Source organism: Geotrypetes seraphini, chromosome 14, assembly GCF_902459505.1.
Source record: "Geotrypetes seraphini chromosome 14, aGeoSer1.1, whole genome shotgun sequence".
Lineage (NCBI taxonomy): Eukaryota > Metazoa > Chordata > Amphibia > Gymnophiona > Dermophiidae > Geotrypetes > Geotrypetes seraphini.
In genome coordinates this window covers 76422947-76438181 of record NC_047097.1, presented here as the reverse complement: position 1 = coordinate 76438181, position 15235 = coordinate 76422947, and the positions used below count along the sequence as shown (strand labels likewise).

Below are 15235 nucleotides of genomic sequence, written 5' to 3'. Positions count from 1 at the left end.
AACTGGCTGGCAATAATGAACCCAGAAGCCATGGGGACCTTCCCTCTTGCCAAGTTGCTTTAAGCTCTGCTGGTCTCGATTCTACTCCCCTCTGAAGTTACTTTCTTTTTTTGAGGGACGGGATCGAGACCAGCAGAGCTCTGCTGGGCGGACTGTATCCTGGTCTCAGTGACTGAACAATATTAATGAAGCATGGGTTTTTAATCAGACAGAAAGAAACTGAACAATTTTTTCATCAATTACTTCTTTTTTCTAATCTGCTTGTTTTTATCACAAACTTATCTATGATGGTTCCTGGATGGTCAGATTTTTTACTCTCTTTTAGGTGATATACTGTGGATATATGGTATATATAATGTGACTGAATCACTATCTTGGAAAGATAAATCTGAAGCTATAGAATAGGAGGATGATGATCCTGAAAGTGGATAGTTTCCAGAATCCTGTAGGTTGATGATAGATTCTCCTAATCAAAAAAAGTCAATGCTGTTATTTTATTGTTGATACCATTTTTGCTTATTTAGTATTACTCATTGTAATCACTGCCACTCAGTACTGCCCCCAAAAAGGAATATTTGCTTGTATCAACTATTTATTTCTTCCTAACAATTGTATCAAAATGATGGTAACATGTAGTAATAATAACAAATATATTTTTGCTTAAATAAGACAATTCCTCAAGGCAGTCTTTAAGAAATATGATGAAATCAAAATATTTACTAATAGGTTTTCTCCTTCAAGGAGAGAATAATATGATAAACTACAGGCTATACACACAAAAATCCCGACTTGTGGAGTATTCTGTTCAAAGAGTTTTACTTTCATTTTTACTACTTGCCCCTCCTTCCTCACACAGCTCCTTGTTCAGAAATACAGTATAAACTTAGTACTTAAGAGGTAGTGGGTTGATTCTGTGTACATCAATTTGCAAAGGAACAATGGGGCTAAGGTCTTTTTCTCAACTCTATATTTTATAACATTTATGTACTTGTGCTGTTCAGAATTCAAGTTCAATTTATTTAATATACTGCAAATATAAAACCATGTAATTTAATATCCAAGAAGAGTATGTTCAGTGAAATGACTTGAATGGAACCCTGTCTGACAAGGATGCATTTGTTTTTTTGAGAAAATCTGATAATTGCAAGGAGACTGCTTTTTCTACTATTTTGGAAACAAAAGGCAGATTGGAAATAGGCCTATAATTAGTAACGATGTTCAGATCCGAGCCATTTGTCTTCTAGAGAGGAGTAGCTAGTGCTCGGTGAAGGGGGTGAACCTTTCAGGTTGTATCCCTCCCATAAACAAACCCCTTTGTGAACTTCAGCACTGTTGCAATCAAACTCATCAATTAGAGAAGGAGAGAGTTAAGGATTCCCTTCCCCTCACATAAATCTCCTCTTGGGCAACTGAAACTGCTCTGAGATGTGTCAGCTTTATTCCTCAGTATTTCCCACTGTAATACAACATTCATACCAACACAACCATACCTTAGGTTTTAGTCTCAGGTTTCCACTGCATTTCCTCATCTTCCAGAAAGCTTATTGAATTACATTCCTCCTCACTCATGCACACGTCGCACTCTGGCTGAATATCATTTTCCCCAGATAGAGAAACTAGGCCTATGTCCTGCCCAATTGATGCGTGGGTTAAATCATGATAAGACTTTTCTACAGAGCTGGGTTTGGGAAGTTTCCTTGCCAGAAGTCCTGGGCCAGCTTTAGTTCTCCCAGTGAAAGGTCACTTTGGGCAGCCACAAAACTTAAGAGACTTGAAGAAAGCACAGATGTTTATTCAGCATATGCAGACCCTGAGCTCCAAGCTGGCTTCAGAAGTCTCGAAACCAGGAAGTTACAGAAATATTTATACATTCTTCTGGCTATACAACTGAATTCTAGAAAAAAACTTTTCACGTGTTACTTTTCTTAACAATCATTGGTCCTAAGCTCACACTAGCAGGTCACTTATCTAAGCCCTGCAGTCTTTCTGTGAGATAGCCATAAGAAGCTAGAATGCCCAAGCTAACACCCAGTGCAGGCAGGCTAGAAAATGAGATAAGTTAGGTCTGCAGCTAAACATAATTCAGCATTTTATTAAAGAGAAAACTTAGTTCAACACTTAGGAAAACCAGTCCCAGACTCCTTCACCAGTAGCTTGACCTCCTGAGGGCAATAGGCTTCTGCCCTGTGGCTGGAATGAAGCTTTGGTTGGGAATGGAGCTGTTTATCCACACCTGCAGGGACAGCTAGGACTCTCATTGGCTGTTCCTTAAGCAGCCTGCTTGCTTTGCCTAAAGCTTTTCCCAGTGTGTTCTTAGGTTTAAAGGTAGTGGCCATGGCTTGAGACACCCAGAAGTGTGCGGACGTCACCATGATGACATCACGCATATACATGACATCATCCGTCCGTTCATGTGCAGAGGCCCTCCAGAAGGGCCCTGAGATGCCAGTAAGGGGTGCCAGCAGGGAAGAGGGCTGGAGAGAAGGAGAGGCACTGGCGCCAGCTGATTGCCTACAGCAGTGTTTCTCAACTACTTCAAGCTAAGTACCCCCTAAGTATAACAAATATCAACTGAGTACCCCAACCACAGACCTCCCCACCTAAGCTCTGCCCCAGATCCCATCCCCTTTATTAATTGTAATGCAATTTTTTCCATTCATTTTTCATATACACACAATATACACAGTAGATATAATTTCTCAAAACTGACACATTTCAATCACTATATTGAAAATAAAATTATTTTACCTACTGGCGATCCTCTGCAGGCTGCTGTAATTAGCTATAAAGGTGAGACCGGGAGGCCAGGGGGGATGCCGGAGGACACTAGAGAAAAGGAGGAAACATGCAGGCCTTTGGCGAATCGGGCAGCGCTGGCGCTGTACTGCATAGGGAAGTCAGCTGGTAGGTGCCTCTCAGGAGGCACACAGTTTGAGATACACTGCTCTAGGTCACGGGAAGTGCCATGCACTCTCAATGAACTCTGTCTTATCAGGAATGAAAGGAAAATTCAGAATTAGAAATCTTGTTCTTTCTCTTCAAAGGTTTAATGGCCTTAGAACTGAACAAAGGCATTTTGCATTCCCCATTTAGTTTGGCCAGCTAATTAGTTTGGTCAGTCTCAGGTCATATTGGTTCTTCTGTATGCAAGAGGGATTACAGTGAGAAAATCTGTATGCCAGAAATGTATCTCAGAAAAATTAAGAGACAGTCATTGTAAACCATTTGTTCATGCAGTCTAGTACAAATGTTGGCCCCTTCTACATCCCCAATGGCTTCTTCTGTGTGGTTTTCTTTTGGACGTGTTCTCTTTTTTAAACGAGACTGGAAGAGTGGGGCAAAAAAGTGGCAAATGAGTTTTAACATAGAGAAATGCAAGGTCATGCATGTAGGGAAAAAGAACCCGATGTTCAGATACAAAATGGGGGGATCATTGCTAGGGGTGAGCAACCTTGAAAGAGATCTGGGGGTGATGGTGGACTCAACATTGAAAGCATCGGCACAGTGTGCAACAGCCTCAAAGAAAGCAAACAGAATGCTGGGTATCATTAAAAAGGGTATCACAACCAGGACGAAGGAAGTCATCATTCCGCTGTATCGTGCAATGGTGCGTCCACATCTGGAGTACTGTGTCCAGTACTGGTCGCCGAACCTCAAGAAGGACATGGCAGTACTTGAGGGGGTCCAGAGAAGAGCGACTAAACTGATAAAAGGTATGGAAAACTTTTCATACGCTGACAGGTTGAAAATGCTGGGGCTGTTCTCCCTGGAAAAGCGGAGACTTAGAGGAGACATGATAGAAACCTTCAAAATCCGGAGAGGCATAGAGAAGGTAGACAGGGACAGATTCTTCAGACTGTGGGGAACCACAAGTACAAGGGGTCACTCGGAGAAATTGAGAGGGGACAGGTTTAGAACAAATGCTAGGAAGTTCTTTTTTACCCAGAGGGTGGTTGACACAGGGAACGCACTTCCGGAGGTTGTGATAGGCCAGAGCACATTACAGGGGTTCAAGGAAGGTTTAGATAGGTTCCTAAAGGATAAGGGGATTGAGGGGTACAAATAGAAGTAGAGGTAGGTTAGAGAAATGGTCAGGAACCACTTCACAGGTCATAGACCTGATGGGCCGCCGCGGGAGCGGACCGCTGGGCGCGATGGACCTCTGGTCTGACCCAGTGGAGGCAACTTCTTATGTTCTTAAAGATGCATTTTTGAAAAAACAAGATAGAGATGTTGCAGTTTTAAAAATGGGCATGTTTGGTACTGGATTTTTGTGCATCTTCTGTAAAACGTCCAAACTTGGAATTGGACGTCATATCAAAAATGGCCCTTAGAGTGTATTATGTGGGAAGGAACCATTGTTGAGGAACTGCAAACACAAATAAAAACCGCCACTGCCAAAAACCATAGGTCTAGGTAGCTGAAAGGACAGAAGATTGAAAAGATCTAATACCAATATAATAATGAAACTAACATGCAGAGAAACTCCCCCCCTAAAAAAAAAAAATTAAATTCAGAATTGGATTAGAGACCCTTTATTTAGCATTTTACCCCCTTCTTTTGTAAAAATTTCCTTTTGCAGAAATCATGCTAGTATTGTACTATGTATCATTTTTAACCCTTTGGCAGTTTTCTTTTCTATCTGTGACAGTTTGGTATTTTTTTAATGTAAATTTTTGTTCTTAAAGTTATTCTTGGGGCACTCTTGCCCATAGTCTACATCTCCGTAGATCTATTTCAAAATGGAAACATACACTGAGACACATTGTCATCCATTTGTCCTGTTCTGTAGGACACTGACTCAGGAGGATCCAGGAGACAATCAGATCACACTGGAGGAGATCCTGCAGGTAGGGAGCACCTCCCATTGCTTTTTCTACAGATGCTCCACTCTTCTCTGAAGTCCATAAAAGGTATCGGCAGCTGTCACTTTTCAGGCAAATTCATAAGATGTCCCAGCAGTGGTGGAAGTATCAATGCTAGTAATGTTCAATCAGTGGTTTTTCAAAATGCCAGCCATTGAGGGGTTTCAGTACCTGGGTGATATCCCTTTAATGGCTGTAGATATCCTGTTGGCACTTGCCTGGGTATTAGTGATGTCCTAAATAAAGGTATGCCACTCACCAGGTAATTCCTAGCTCTGTCTTATTTCTGAACCTAGACCCCTCCCCCCACCTCAGCAGCACCCAGACAGTGCAGAGGCAGTCTGTCCACCTTTATCCCCCACACTCTTCAACCTCTACATTGCATCCCTCGGCACCTGCCTAGACAAATTAAGCCTAACCTCCTATAGCTATGCAGACGACATCACCATTCTCCTTCCTTTTGATCAACCAGTGCCCTCCATAACAGACACACTACACAGAACACTAGAAACAGTAGTTTCCCTGATGCCAGAAAGGACATCCAATCACACTGGCAACGTGGCAGGTCAGGGCAGATAACAGAAGCTCTGGTCCTGGGTCACTGTGTTAATTCTCTTCACTTCATAAGAAGAATAACACAGATTCAAAATCTATTTCCTCAGATCGAGGGAAGCAAACTGGAGCCCTTTGAAAGCCACTCAGCTCTAGAGATTGCAGAGCAACTGACCCTGCTGGACCATCTCATCTTCAGAAAGATTCCCTATGAGTGAGTAGCATCTCAACTTTCTTTCTTGATTGATTTTCTTCTAAACATCAAAGGAAATATTATTTGCAGATCTCTATAGCCAGTGCTGGTTGTAGTTATTGGGCAGCTGTATCTGGCGAGTGACTCACAATATCCTGACAGACCCCCTCTGTACTATCCAGATAGCGTCTCTCGATATCCTTACAGACCCCCTCTGTTCTATCCAGATAGTTCCTCTTGATATCCTTACAGACCCCCTCTGTACTATCTGGATAACTCCTTTCGATATCCTGACAGACCCCCCTCTGTACTATCCAGATAGCGCCTCTTGCTATCTAGACAGATTTCCTCTGAACTATCCAGATAGCTCCTCGCGATATCCTGAGAGACCCCCTCTGTTCTATTTGGATAGTTCCTCTCGATATCTTGAGAGACCCCCCCTATGTTCTATCCAGATAACTCCTCTCGATATCCTGACAGGTCTCTTCTGTACTATCCGGATAGCTCCTCTCGATATCCTGAGAGACCCCCTCTGTTCTATCTGGTTAACTTCTCTCGATATCCTGAGAGACCCCCTCTGTTCTATCCGGTTAACTTCTCTCGATATTCTGAGAGACCCCCTCTGTTCTATCCGGTTAACTTCTCTCAATATCCTGACAGACCCCCTATGTACTATCTGGATAACTCCTCTCGATATCCTGACAGACCCCCTCTGTACTATCTTGATAGCTCTTCTCGATATCCTGACAGGCCCTCTCTGTACTATCTGGTTAGCTCCTCTCGATATCCTGAGAGACCCCCTCTGTTCTATCCGGTTAACTCCTCTCGATATCCTGACAGACCCCCTCTGTACTATCTTGATAGCTCTTCTCGATATCCTGACAGGCCCTCTCTGTACTATCTGGTTAGCTCCTCTCGATATCCTGAGAGACCCCCTCTGTTCTATCCGGTTAACTCCTCTCGATATCCTGACAGACCCCCTCTGTTCTATCCGGATAGTTTCTCTCGATATCCTGACAGACCCCCTCTGTATTGTACACTCATTCTGCACCAGGACTACCTTGCCACTTACACTAACTAAATCAATTCCTTATATCTTGTTTGCCTTGAGTTTAGTCTCCCATCTGTTTATCCCAGTGCATGCTGTACCACCCGTCTTACCCCCTTTGCTATGGGATAAGCTGAATTATTGAAAACCATTAGCATGATTTCTGTTTTGAATATTCTGAATTGTGTTTATCAGATGCTGCATAAGCATTTTATCTCCCTTTTAGTATATATTATAGGTGGCAAGTCAAATGCGTCTTGTGCGCATCTGACTATGAGCCATATTATATCTCTCCTTTTCTGAATTTCAGTGCTGTTAATAAATATATTTTTAAACTGTTGCATGGTAGTCCTATTAAGTTTCAATTGATTGATTTTGACTTCATTCATTGTTTATATTTGGTCTTTTTTCTGCTGTTAACAAAAAAGTTTTAAGGTGAATTATACCTGCTGTATTCTGCCTTGGGTGATTCTTTTCTTAAAGTTGGTTAATAAATCACACAAATTAAAATCATTCTTTGAAAGCTGAAGCTGAAATAAAGATTTTAAAGTAAATAATGAAAATATCCTCCAAGATTTTAATTCAAACAAGCCATTAATTGAGGCTCATCAGTCAGACATCTCATTGGCTACATCATCTTTATTTACTAAATCACGTATCTCATGCGACTTATGTCAAAGAATTATCTTCTGTGCACAGTTAGTCTCACAATCCTTACTTTCCTTTTTATTATTTATATTACTAATGTTGTGTAAGAACATAAGAATTGACACTGCTGGGTCAGACCAATGGTCCATCGTGCCCAGCAGTCCGCTCCTATGGCAGCCCCAGGTTAAAGGCCAGTGCTCTAAAATGAGTCCAGCCTCACCTGCGTACGTTCCAGTTTAGTCTTGAAACCCTGGAAGGTGTTTTCCCCTACAACAGACTCTGGAAGAGCGTTCCAGCTCTCCACCACTCTCTGGGTGAAGAAGAACTTCCTTACGTTTGTACGGAATCTATCCCCTTTCAACTTTAGAGAGTGCCCTCTCGTTCTCCTTACGTTCTCCTGGGGATTTATCGTCTTAAGCCTATTGATCTGCCTGCATACCTCTTCTAGACTGACCGTCAACCCTGTCAGTTTTCTTATATACCGCTATACCATAAGTTTAAAGCTGTTTACAACAAGTTACATACAATGAGATTAAGAGATGTTTACAACAAGAAGTAAGAGATGTTTACAATGAGATACATACAATGAGTGTATGAGATGTAAGGGGAACAGAAAAAGTACTTTCTGGGATACAAAATGCAAATGGAAGAGAACCGAGATGGTTTGAATCAAAAGGAAGTATCTAGTCAGAGATTGGGGTGCAGGGGAAAACAATTTGGGTGGAATACCTTTACAAATGGGAAGAAGGATGAGTTAATCTAAAATCAAGAGAATAGGGGATTGGGATGAGGATAGCTGAGGGGCATTGGGCAAGAATTGGGAATTAGAATTTGTTAAAGAGACGGGTCTTCAGTGATTTTCAGAGTGGACACAGCGGCGGCGACTGACAAATTGGAATCACTATGGGTTAAAATACCAGGAAGGACTGGGCCTGAGATAAAGATGGGCCTGTACTATCGTCCACCTGTGCAAACCGAAGCAAACAATGAAGAAATGAAAGCTGAGATGAGGCGAGAATGCAAAAACGGTAACACGATTGTTATGGGAGACTTCAACTATCCCGGGATAGACTGGAGTCTTGGAAACTCAAAATGCGCTAGGGGGACCGGTTTCCTGGAGGCTGTACAGGACTGCTTCATGGAGCAGCTTGTCAAAGAACCGACGAGAGGGATGCCACCCTGGACCTAATCCTCAATGGGTTAAGAGGACCTGCAAAGGAAGTGGAAGTAATGGGACCGTTGGGAAACAGCGATCAAAATATGATCAAGTTCAAAGTTGAAGTAGGAATATCAAAGGGGAAGAGAACCACAGCGACAACTTTTAACTTCAAGAAAGGAAACTACGAAGCGATGAGAGTAATGGTAAGAAAGAAACTTAGGAACAGCACAAAGAAATCGCAGACTGTAGAGCAAGCCTGGTCTTTATTCAAGGACACATTGAGTGAAGTGCAAAATCTGTATATCCCCAGATTTAGAAAAGGATGCAAAAAGAACCGAACAAAAGACCCGGCGTGGATAACCAAAGAAGTGAAGATAGCGATAAGAGACAAGAAACATTCATTCCGGAAATGGAAAAAGGACAAAACTGGGGAGAACTGGAAAGAGCACAGGAAGCATCAAAAGGAATGTCACCGCATGGTTAGTAGAGCAAAAAGAGAATATGAAGAGAGGCTATCCAGGGAAGCATGAAATTTCAAACCATTCTTCAGATATGTTAAAGGGAAGCAGCCAGCAAGGGAGGAGGTGGACTGTTGGATGAAGGAGATAGGAAAGGAGTGGTGAAGGAGGAAAAAGAAGTGGTGGATAGACTAAACATGTTCTTTTCGTCAGTACATACCGCCAAAATGCTGGTCAAAGGCCAGAGAAGACTTCTATGAATTCATCCTACACAACTCAATCACCCCATCCTACAATATTATAGCAGGAGACGCAAACCTACATTTAGAAAACAAGAAAAATCCCGACACAAAAGACTTTAAAAACTTCCTGTCCTCACTCAACTTCAATCTCCCTTCATCCACACAAACCCATGAAAAAGGCCACCAGCTAGATTTGGTAGCTATGTCCACAAAAGAAATCCTAAATCCCACTATTTACATATCAAACGGCATTTGGAACCATGACATCTGGTCCGACCACTACACCTATTACTTTAATTTAAACTGGAACCAAACTAAATTAAAAAATCACCCAAGGATAAAAAAAGAATATCTCACAAGGGGCCACATAAACCCAGAGGAATACTGGGCCCACTACAAAGCGCACGAGGAGACGAATGAAGAAGGTGAATTCTGGGAACAATGGTCAAAAACAAGCTCAACTTAGACAAAATAGCTCCCAAACAAAACAGAACAAACCGCTCAAATAAATATAACAACTGGTACGACTCCGAACTACAAAAAATGAAACAATCAACACGACGACTAGAAAGGATCTGGAACAAATCAGGTGAAATATCCGACAGGAATAATTGGAGATCAAACATAAAGGAATATAAACAATTGATAAAAGATAAAAGGAAAAAATTCTACTCAACCAAAATATATACATCCAACACAATTTCAAAAGGAATTAACACTCATGAATTGTTCAATCTAGTAAAAAATTTATTTGATACCACACGCCACAGTCAATCAACGCACGGCATAAAACTTCCATCAGCAGATGAGCTAGCACAACACTTTAACTCAAAAATTGTGAACCTAAGGAACAACTGCCCAACAAACAACACAGATGAACAGCAAATAGCCAACACACACGAAAACGAAACACCAGTGGATATGTATTGGAACTCCTTTCAGGACCTAGAATGGAACAACTTCATAAAACTCTACAATAAATATACCAAATCAAACTGCATCCTAGATCCCTGTCCACCCAACATAATGAAAGCAGCCCCTCTAGACTTTAAGATAACACTATGGACTCATATGTCCAACAATTTCAAAAACGGAAAATTCCTATCAAAAATGGTCACATCATAATCACCCCAATCCCAAAAAATCATAAACTACCACTAACTTCAGCAACCAACTATAGACCAGTAGCATCCATCCCATTTTTTGTAAAAATAATGGAAGGCTTGGTACAAACCCAACTGATGGACTACCTAGATCGGTTCTCACTGCTACATGAAACCCAGTCAGGCTTCAGACCTCTGTTCAGCACTGAGACGGTGATAGCAGCAATCTTAGAATACTTACGTAACTTATTTAGTAAGGGCCACAAAGCCTTAGTGATGCAATTCGACATGAGCTCAGCCTTCGACTTGGTAGATCACAAAAAACTACTACAATGCTTAGATTCAATCGGCATCGGAGGCGAAGTGCTGAACTGGTTCCGAGGTTTCCTCACGACCCGCACCTATCAAGTTCGCTTCAATTACAATCTCTCTAAAACATGGAAAAACCCATCAGGCATTCCACAAGGGTCCCCACTATCCCCACTACTCTTCAACGTCTACATAGCTTCACTAGGCACGAAGCTAACCCAGCAAGGCATAAAAGTATTCAGCTACGCAGACGACTTCACAATCATAATCCCATTTACAGCATCCCCCTTCGAAATCACACCAACAGCAACTGAAGCGCTAAACACGATGGATCAATGGACCACAGATTTCAAATTGAAGCTCAATTCAGAAAAAACTAAATTCTTCATAGCCTCGCCACACGCACAGAACACGACAATATCATTACACATTAACAATCTAAACTACCCCATTCAACCAACGATGAAGATTCTAGGAGTAATACTAGACCAAGGACTAACCATGAAGGACCACATAAACTCCTTAATCAAAAGAGGGTTTTTCACTCTCTGGAAACTTAAGTCCATTAAGGCGTACTTCCACACTCCAGCTTTTAGAATTCTAGTACAATCCCTAATACTAAACCACCTGGACTATTGCAACATCACCCATCTAACAATCCCCCAGAAGCAAATGCAAAGACTACAACTAATACAAAATGCAGCAGTCAGGATGATTTTCGGGCTGAAGAAGTCCGATCACATAACCCCTTCCTACCGACCACTACACTGGCTACCGATGGAGGCACGCACGAAGTTCAAGCTAGGATGTCTCTGCTTCAAGGTACTAAATGGTCTAGCCCCAAAATACATTACAGACCTCTTCTCATTCCCAACCAACAGACATGAAAGAAAAACACACATGAAATTTATCTCCCCACCGGCTAGAGGGTGCAAATATAAGAGACACCATCAACAACTGCTATCATATCAAGCTGCCATATGGGGTAAAGACCTAGAAAAACTAATTGCGCACACAAACAACTATGAAGAATTCAGAAAACACCTAAAAACTTACCTATTCTTGAAATACCTAGGTAACGAACCGGAATATCAACCCCCCTCGTAACATCACAACACACCTGAACTTGCAACTGTTAACCCCAAACCCCTAATCACTAAACATGAACACTATATGAACTTACGGAATATTTCTACTTCTATGCAAACAACTTGGCGCTTCCTGGCCTTGCAACACACAAACTGACGTTAACATTACTAATGTTATCAGATGTACAATGCTATACTCTTTAAGTAGTTGTACGAGATATACACTGCTATACTCTCTAATTCGCTGTATGTAAAACTTCTCTTGATTGTATTTACAGTTTCTTTTATTGTAAACCGCTATACTCTCTAATTCGCTGTATGTAAAAACTTCTCTTGATTGTATTTACAGTTTCTTTTATTGTAAACCGCTATACTCTCTAATTCGCTGTATGTAAAAACTTCTCTTGATTGTATTTACAGTTTAGTTTATTGTAAACCGCCTAGAAGTCGCAAGATTACAGGCGGGATATAAGAATAAAGTTATTATTATTATTATTTACAAAAGAGGACAGATCCAACGTGCAAGAACCTGAAAAAATTTTCAAAGGAGATCAAGCAGAAAAATTAACATCCATGGAGGTAAGCCTTGAAGACGTAAGCAAGCAGATAGATAGATTAAAAACTGATAAATCTCTGGGCCTGAACGGAATCCACCCAAGGGTACTGAAAGAACTAAAGGAAGAAATAGCGGAACTATTACAGAAAGTTTGTAACCTATCCCTGAAAACAGGCGTGATCCCGGAGGATTGGAAGATAGCTAATGTTATGCCCATCTTTAAAAAAGGATCGAGAGGTGACCCGGGAAACAACAGACCGGTAAGTCTGACTTTGGTTCCGGGAAAGATGGCGGAAACGCTGATAAAAAACAGCATTGATGAGCATCTTAAAAGGAATAAACTGATGAAAACAAGCAAACATGGCTTCTGCAAGGGAAGATCGTGCCTAACGAACTTATTACACTTCTTCGAAGGAATTAACAAACAAATGGACAAAGGGGACCCCATAGACATCGTATACTTAGATTTCCAAAAAGCCTTTGACAAGGTACCCCATAACTACCTATTACGGAAACTGAAGAACCATGGGGTGCAAGGAGAAGTACATAGATGGCTGGTAGGAAGCAAAGGGTAGGAGTGAAGGGCCACTACTCGGACTGGAGGAGGGCCATGAGTGGTGTTCCGCAGGGGTCGGTACTCGGACCGCTGCTGTTCAATGTATTTATAAACGATCTAGAAACAGGGACGAAGTGTGAAGTAATAAAATTCGCAGATGACACCAAACTATTCAGTGGAGTTGGGACCAAAGAGGACTGTGAGGATTTACAAAGGGATCTGAACAAATTAGAAGAGTGGGCGACGAAATGGCAGATGAAGTTTAATGTAGAGAAATGTAGTCTTGCATGTAGGAAACGGAAACCCAAAGTACAGCTATACGTTGGGAGGGCTGGTAATGGGTGAAAATACCCAAGAAAAAGGACTTGGGGGTAATAGTGGACAAGACAATGAAGCTGTCGGCACAGTGCACAACGCCCTCTAAGAAGGCGAATAGAATGCTAGGTATTATCAAGAAAGGTATTACAATGAGAATGAAAGAAGTTATCCTGACATTGTATCGGGCGATGGTGCGCCCGCATCTGGAGTACTGCGTCCAATATTGGTCGCCGTACCTTAAGAAGGATATGGTGATACTCGAAAGGGTTCAGAAAAGAGCGATGCGATTGATAAAAGATATGGAGAACCTTTCATGTGCTGAAAGATTAGAGAAACTGGGGCTCTTTTCCCTGGTAAAGAGGAGGCTTAGAGGGGACATGATAGACTTACAAGATCATGAAGGGCATAGAGAAAGTAGAGAGGGACAGATTCTTCAAACTTTTGAAAACTACAAGAACGAGAGAGCATTCAGAAAAATTGAAAGGGGACAGATTCAGAACCAATGCTAGGAAGTTCTTCTTCACTCAAAGGGTGGTGTACACCTGGAATGCGCTTCCAGAGGGTGTGATAGTACAGAGTATGGTATTGGGGTTTAAGAAGGGATTAGACAATTTCCTGAAGAAAAGGGGGATAGAGGATTACTATACAGATCCTGGACCTGATGGGCCGCCACGTGAGCGGACTGCTGGGCACGATGGACCTCTGGTCAGACCCAGCAGAGGCACTGCTTATGTTCTTAAATAATCATTTCGCACAGTCTTACTTCTGGATCCCATGGAAAGAATCACTCATTCACCCCATTCTAAAAGACCCTAAAGGAAACCATAGCGATTGTTCAGACTACCAACCTATAGCTAATATTCCTTTCCTCGCTAAATTAACAGAAAAGGTCATATTCAATCAACTTTCCGAGTTTGTTGAGACAACCAGTCCTTCATCTGAATCATTCCACTGAACACTCTCTGATTGGCCTGACTTCATCCATTCTTTACTACCTAGATCACAACCAATCTACTATTCTTATATCTTTGGACTTGTTGGCCGCATTCGATACGGTCGACCTTCACCTCCTACTAAAAAGGCTCAAGTCAATAGGCATAAGCGATTCAGTTCTAGCATGGTTCAAATCTTATTTCTCAGAATGAACCTCTAAGATTAGATTTAACAATTCTGTTTTGAAAACCTCAACTAATAACCACGGAATCCCTCAAGGCTCCTTATTATCTCCCCTCTTATTCAATATCTTCACACCTCCTTTACTAACTCTATGCCAATCCATTGGGTTTTCAGCTTTCACCTATGCCGACGAGTTTCAGCTCCTTCATCCAGTTAACTCTGAATCTGACAAGGAGACAACATTAACTAAAAGCTCGCCAAAATAAAGAATTGGCTTCAAGAAAACATGTTATCTCTGAACCTCGCAAAAACAAAATCTGTCTTCTTCCGCAGTTTGTATCAACAATTCCTCAATTCATTCTGTCGACAAGATAAAAATCCTCGGAGTAATCTTAGACAGTAAATGAAACTATCATGATCAAATTAATTCTGTCATCAAAAGCTGTTTCCACAGGCTGCCTATGATTAGATCTTTGGTCAATTTTTTAGACACTCCCTCTTTTAACACTTTAATTCATTCACTTATTATATCAAAACTGGACTATTGCAATTCACTTTACAAAGGCATAGCACAAAAGGAAATTAGAAGATTACAAATACAAAATACTGCAATAAAAATTATCACAGGTAAAAGAAAATTTGATCACGTCTCACCTTTATTAAAGAATGCGCACTGGCTTCTTATCAACCACAGAATAACTTATAAACAGGCATTAATTACTATTTAAAGCTCTGCTATTTCTTGACAGTCATCATCCCATATAATCCTTTCCGTTCCTTACGTTCAGAGGATAAAATCATGCTCACTATTCCATCTTTACGTATTATTAATACTAGGCATAACATATTTTTCTCCGTCACTGCTCCCCAAACCTGGAACTTACTACCTGCCCTGGTAAGGGAAAAAGAACCCTCGAAAAGTTCAAATCAAAATTAAAAAGCTACCTATACAGAGACACCTTTAATTAATTTGCCTTGGGAGTCCATTTAATATTCCCACTCAAAGCAGGCAAGCATTGATCAA

The 15235-nt window shown here is 41.3% G+C and overlaps 1 protein-coding gene across 1 annotated transcript in view; it reads left to right on the top strand.

Annotated features, from left to right (window-relative positions):
- Positions 1 to 15235, top strand: part of RASGRF1 (Ras protein specific guanine nucleotide releasing factor 1) — a 131533-nt gene that overhangs the window by 106422 nt on the left and 9876 nt on the right. Inside the window, exons 20-21 of the mRNA XM_033919863.1 lie at positions 4793 to 4850; positions 5528 to 5631. Of these exons, the coding sequence (XP_033775754.1) occupies positions 4793 to 4850; positions 5528 to 5631 (162 nt within the window). The remainder of the gene's footprint in view (positions 1 to 4792; positions 4851 to 5527; positions 5632 to 15235) is intronic.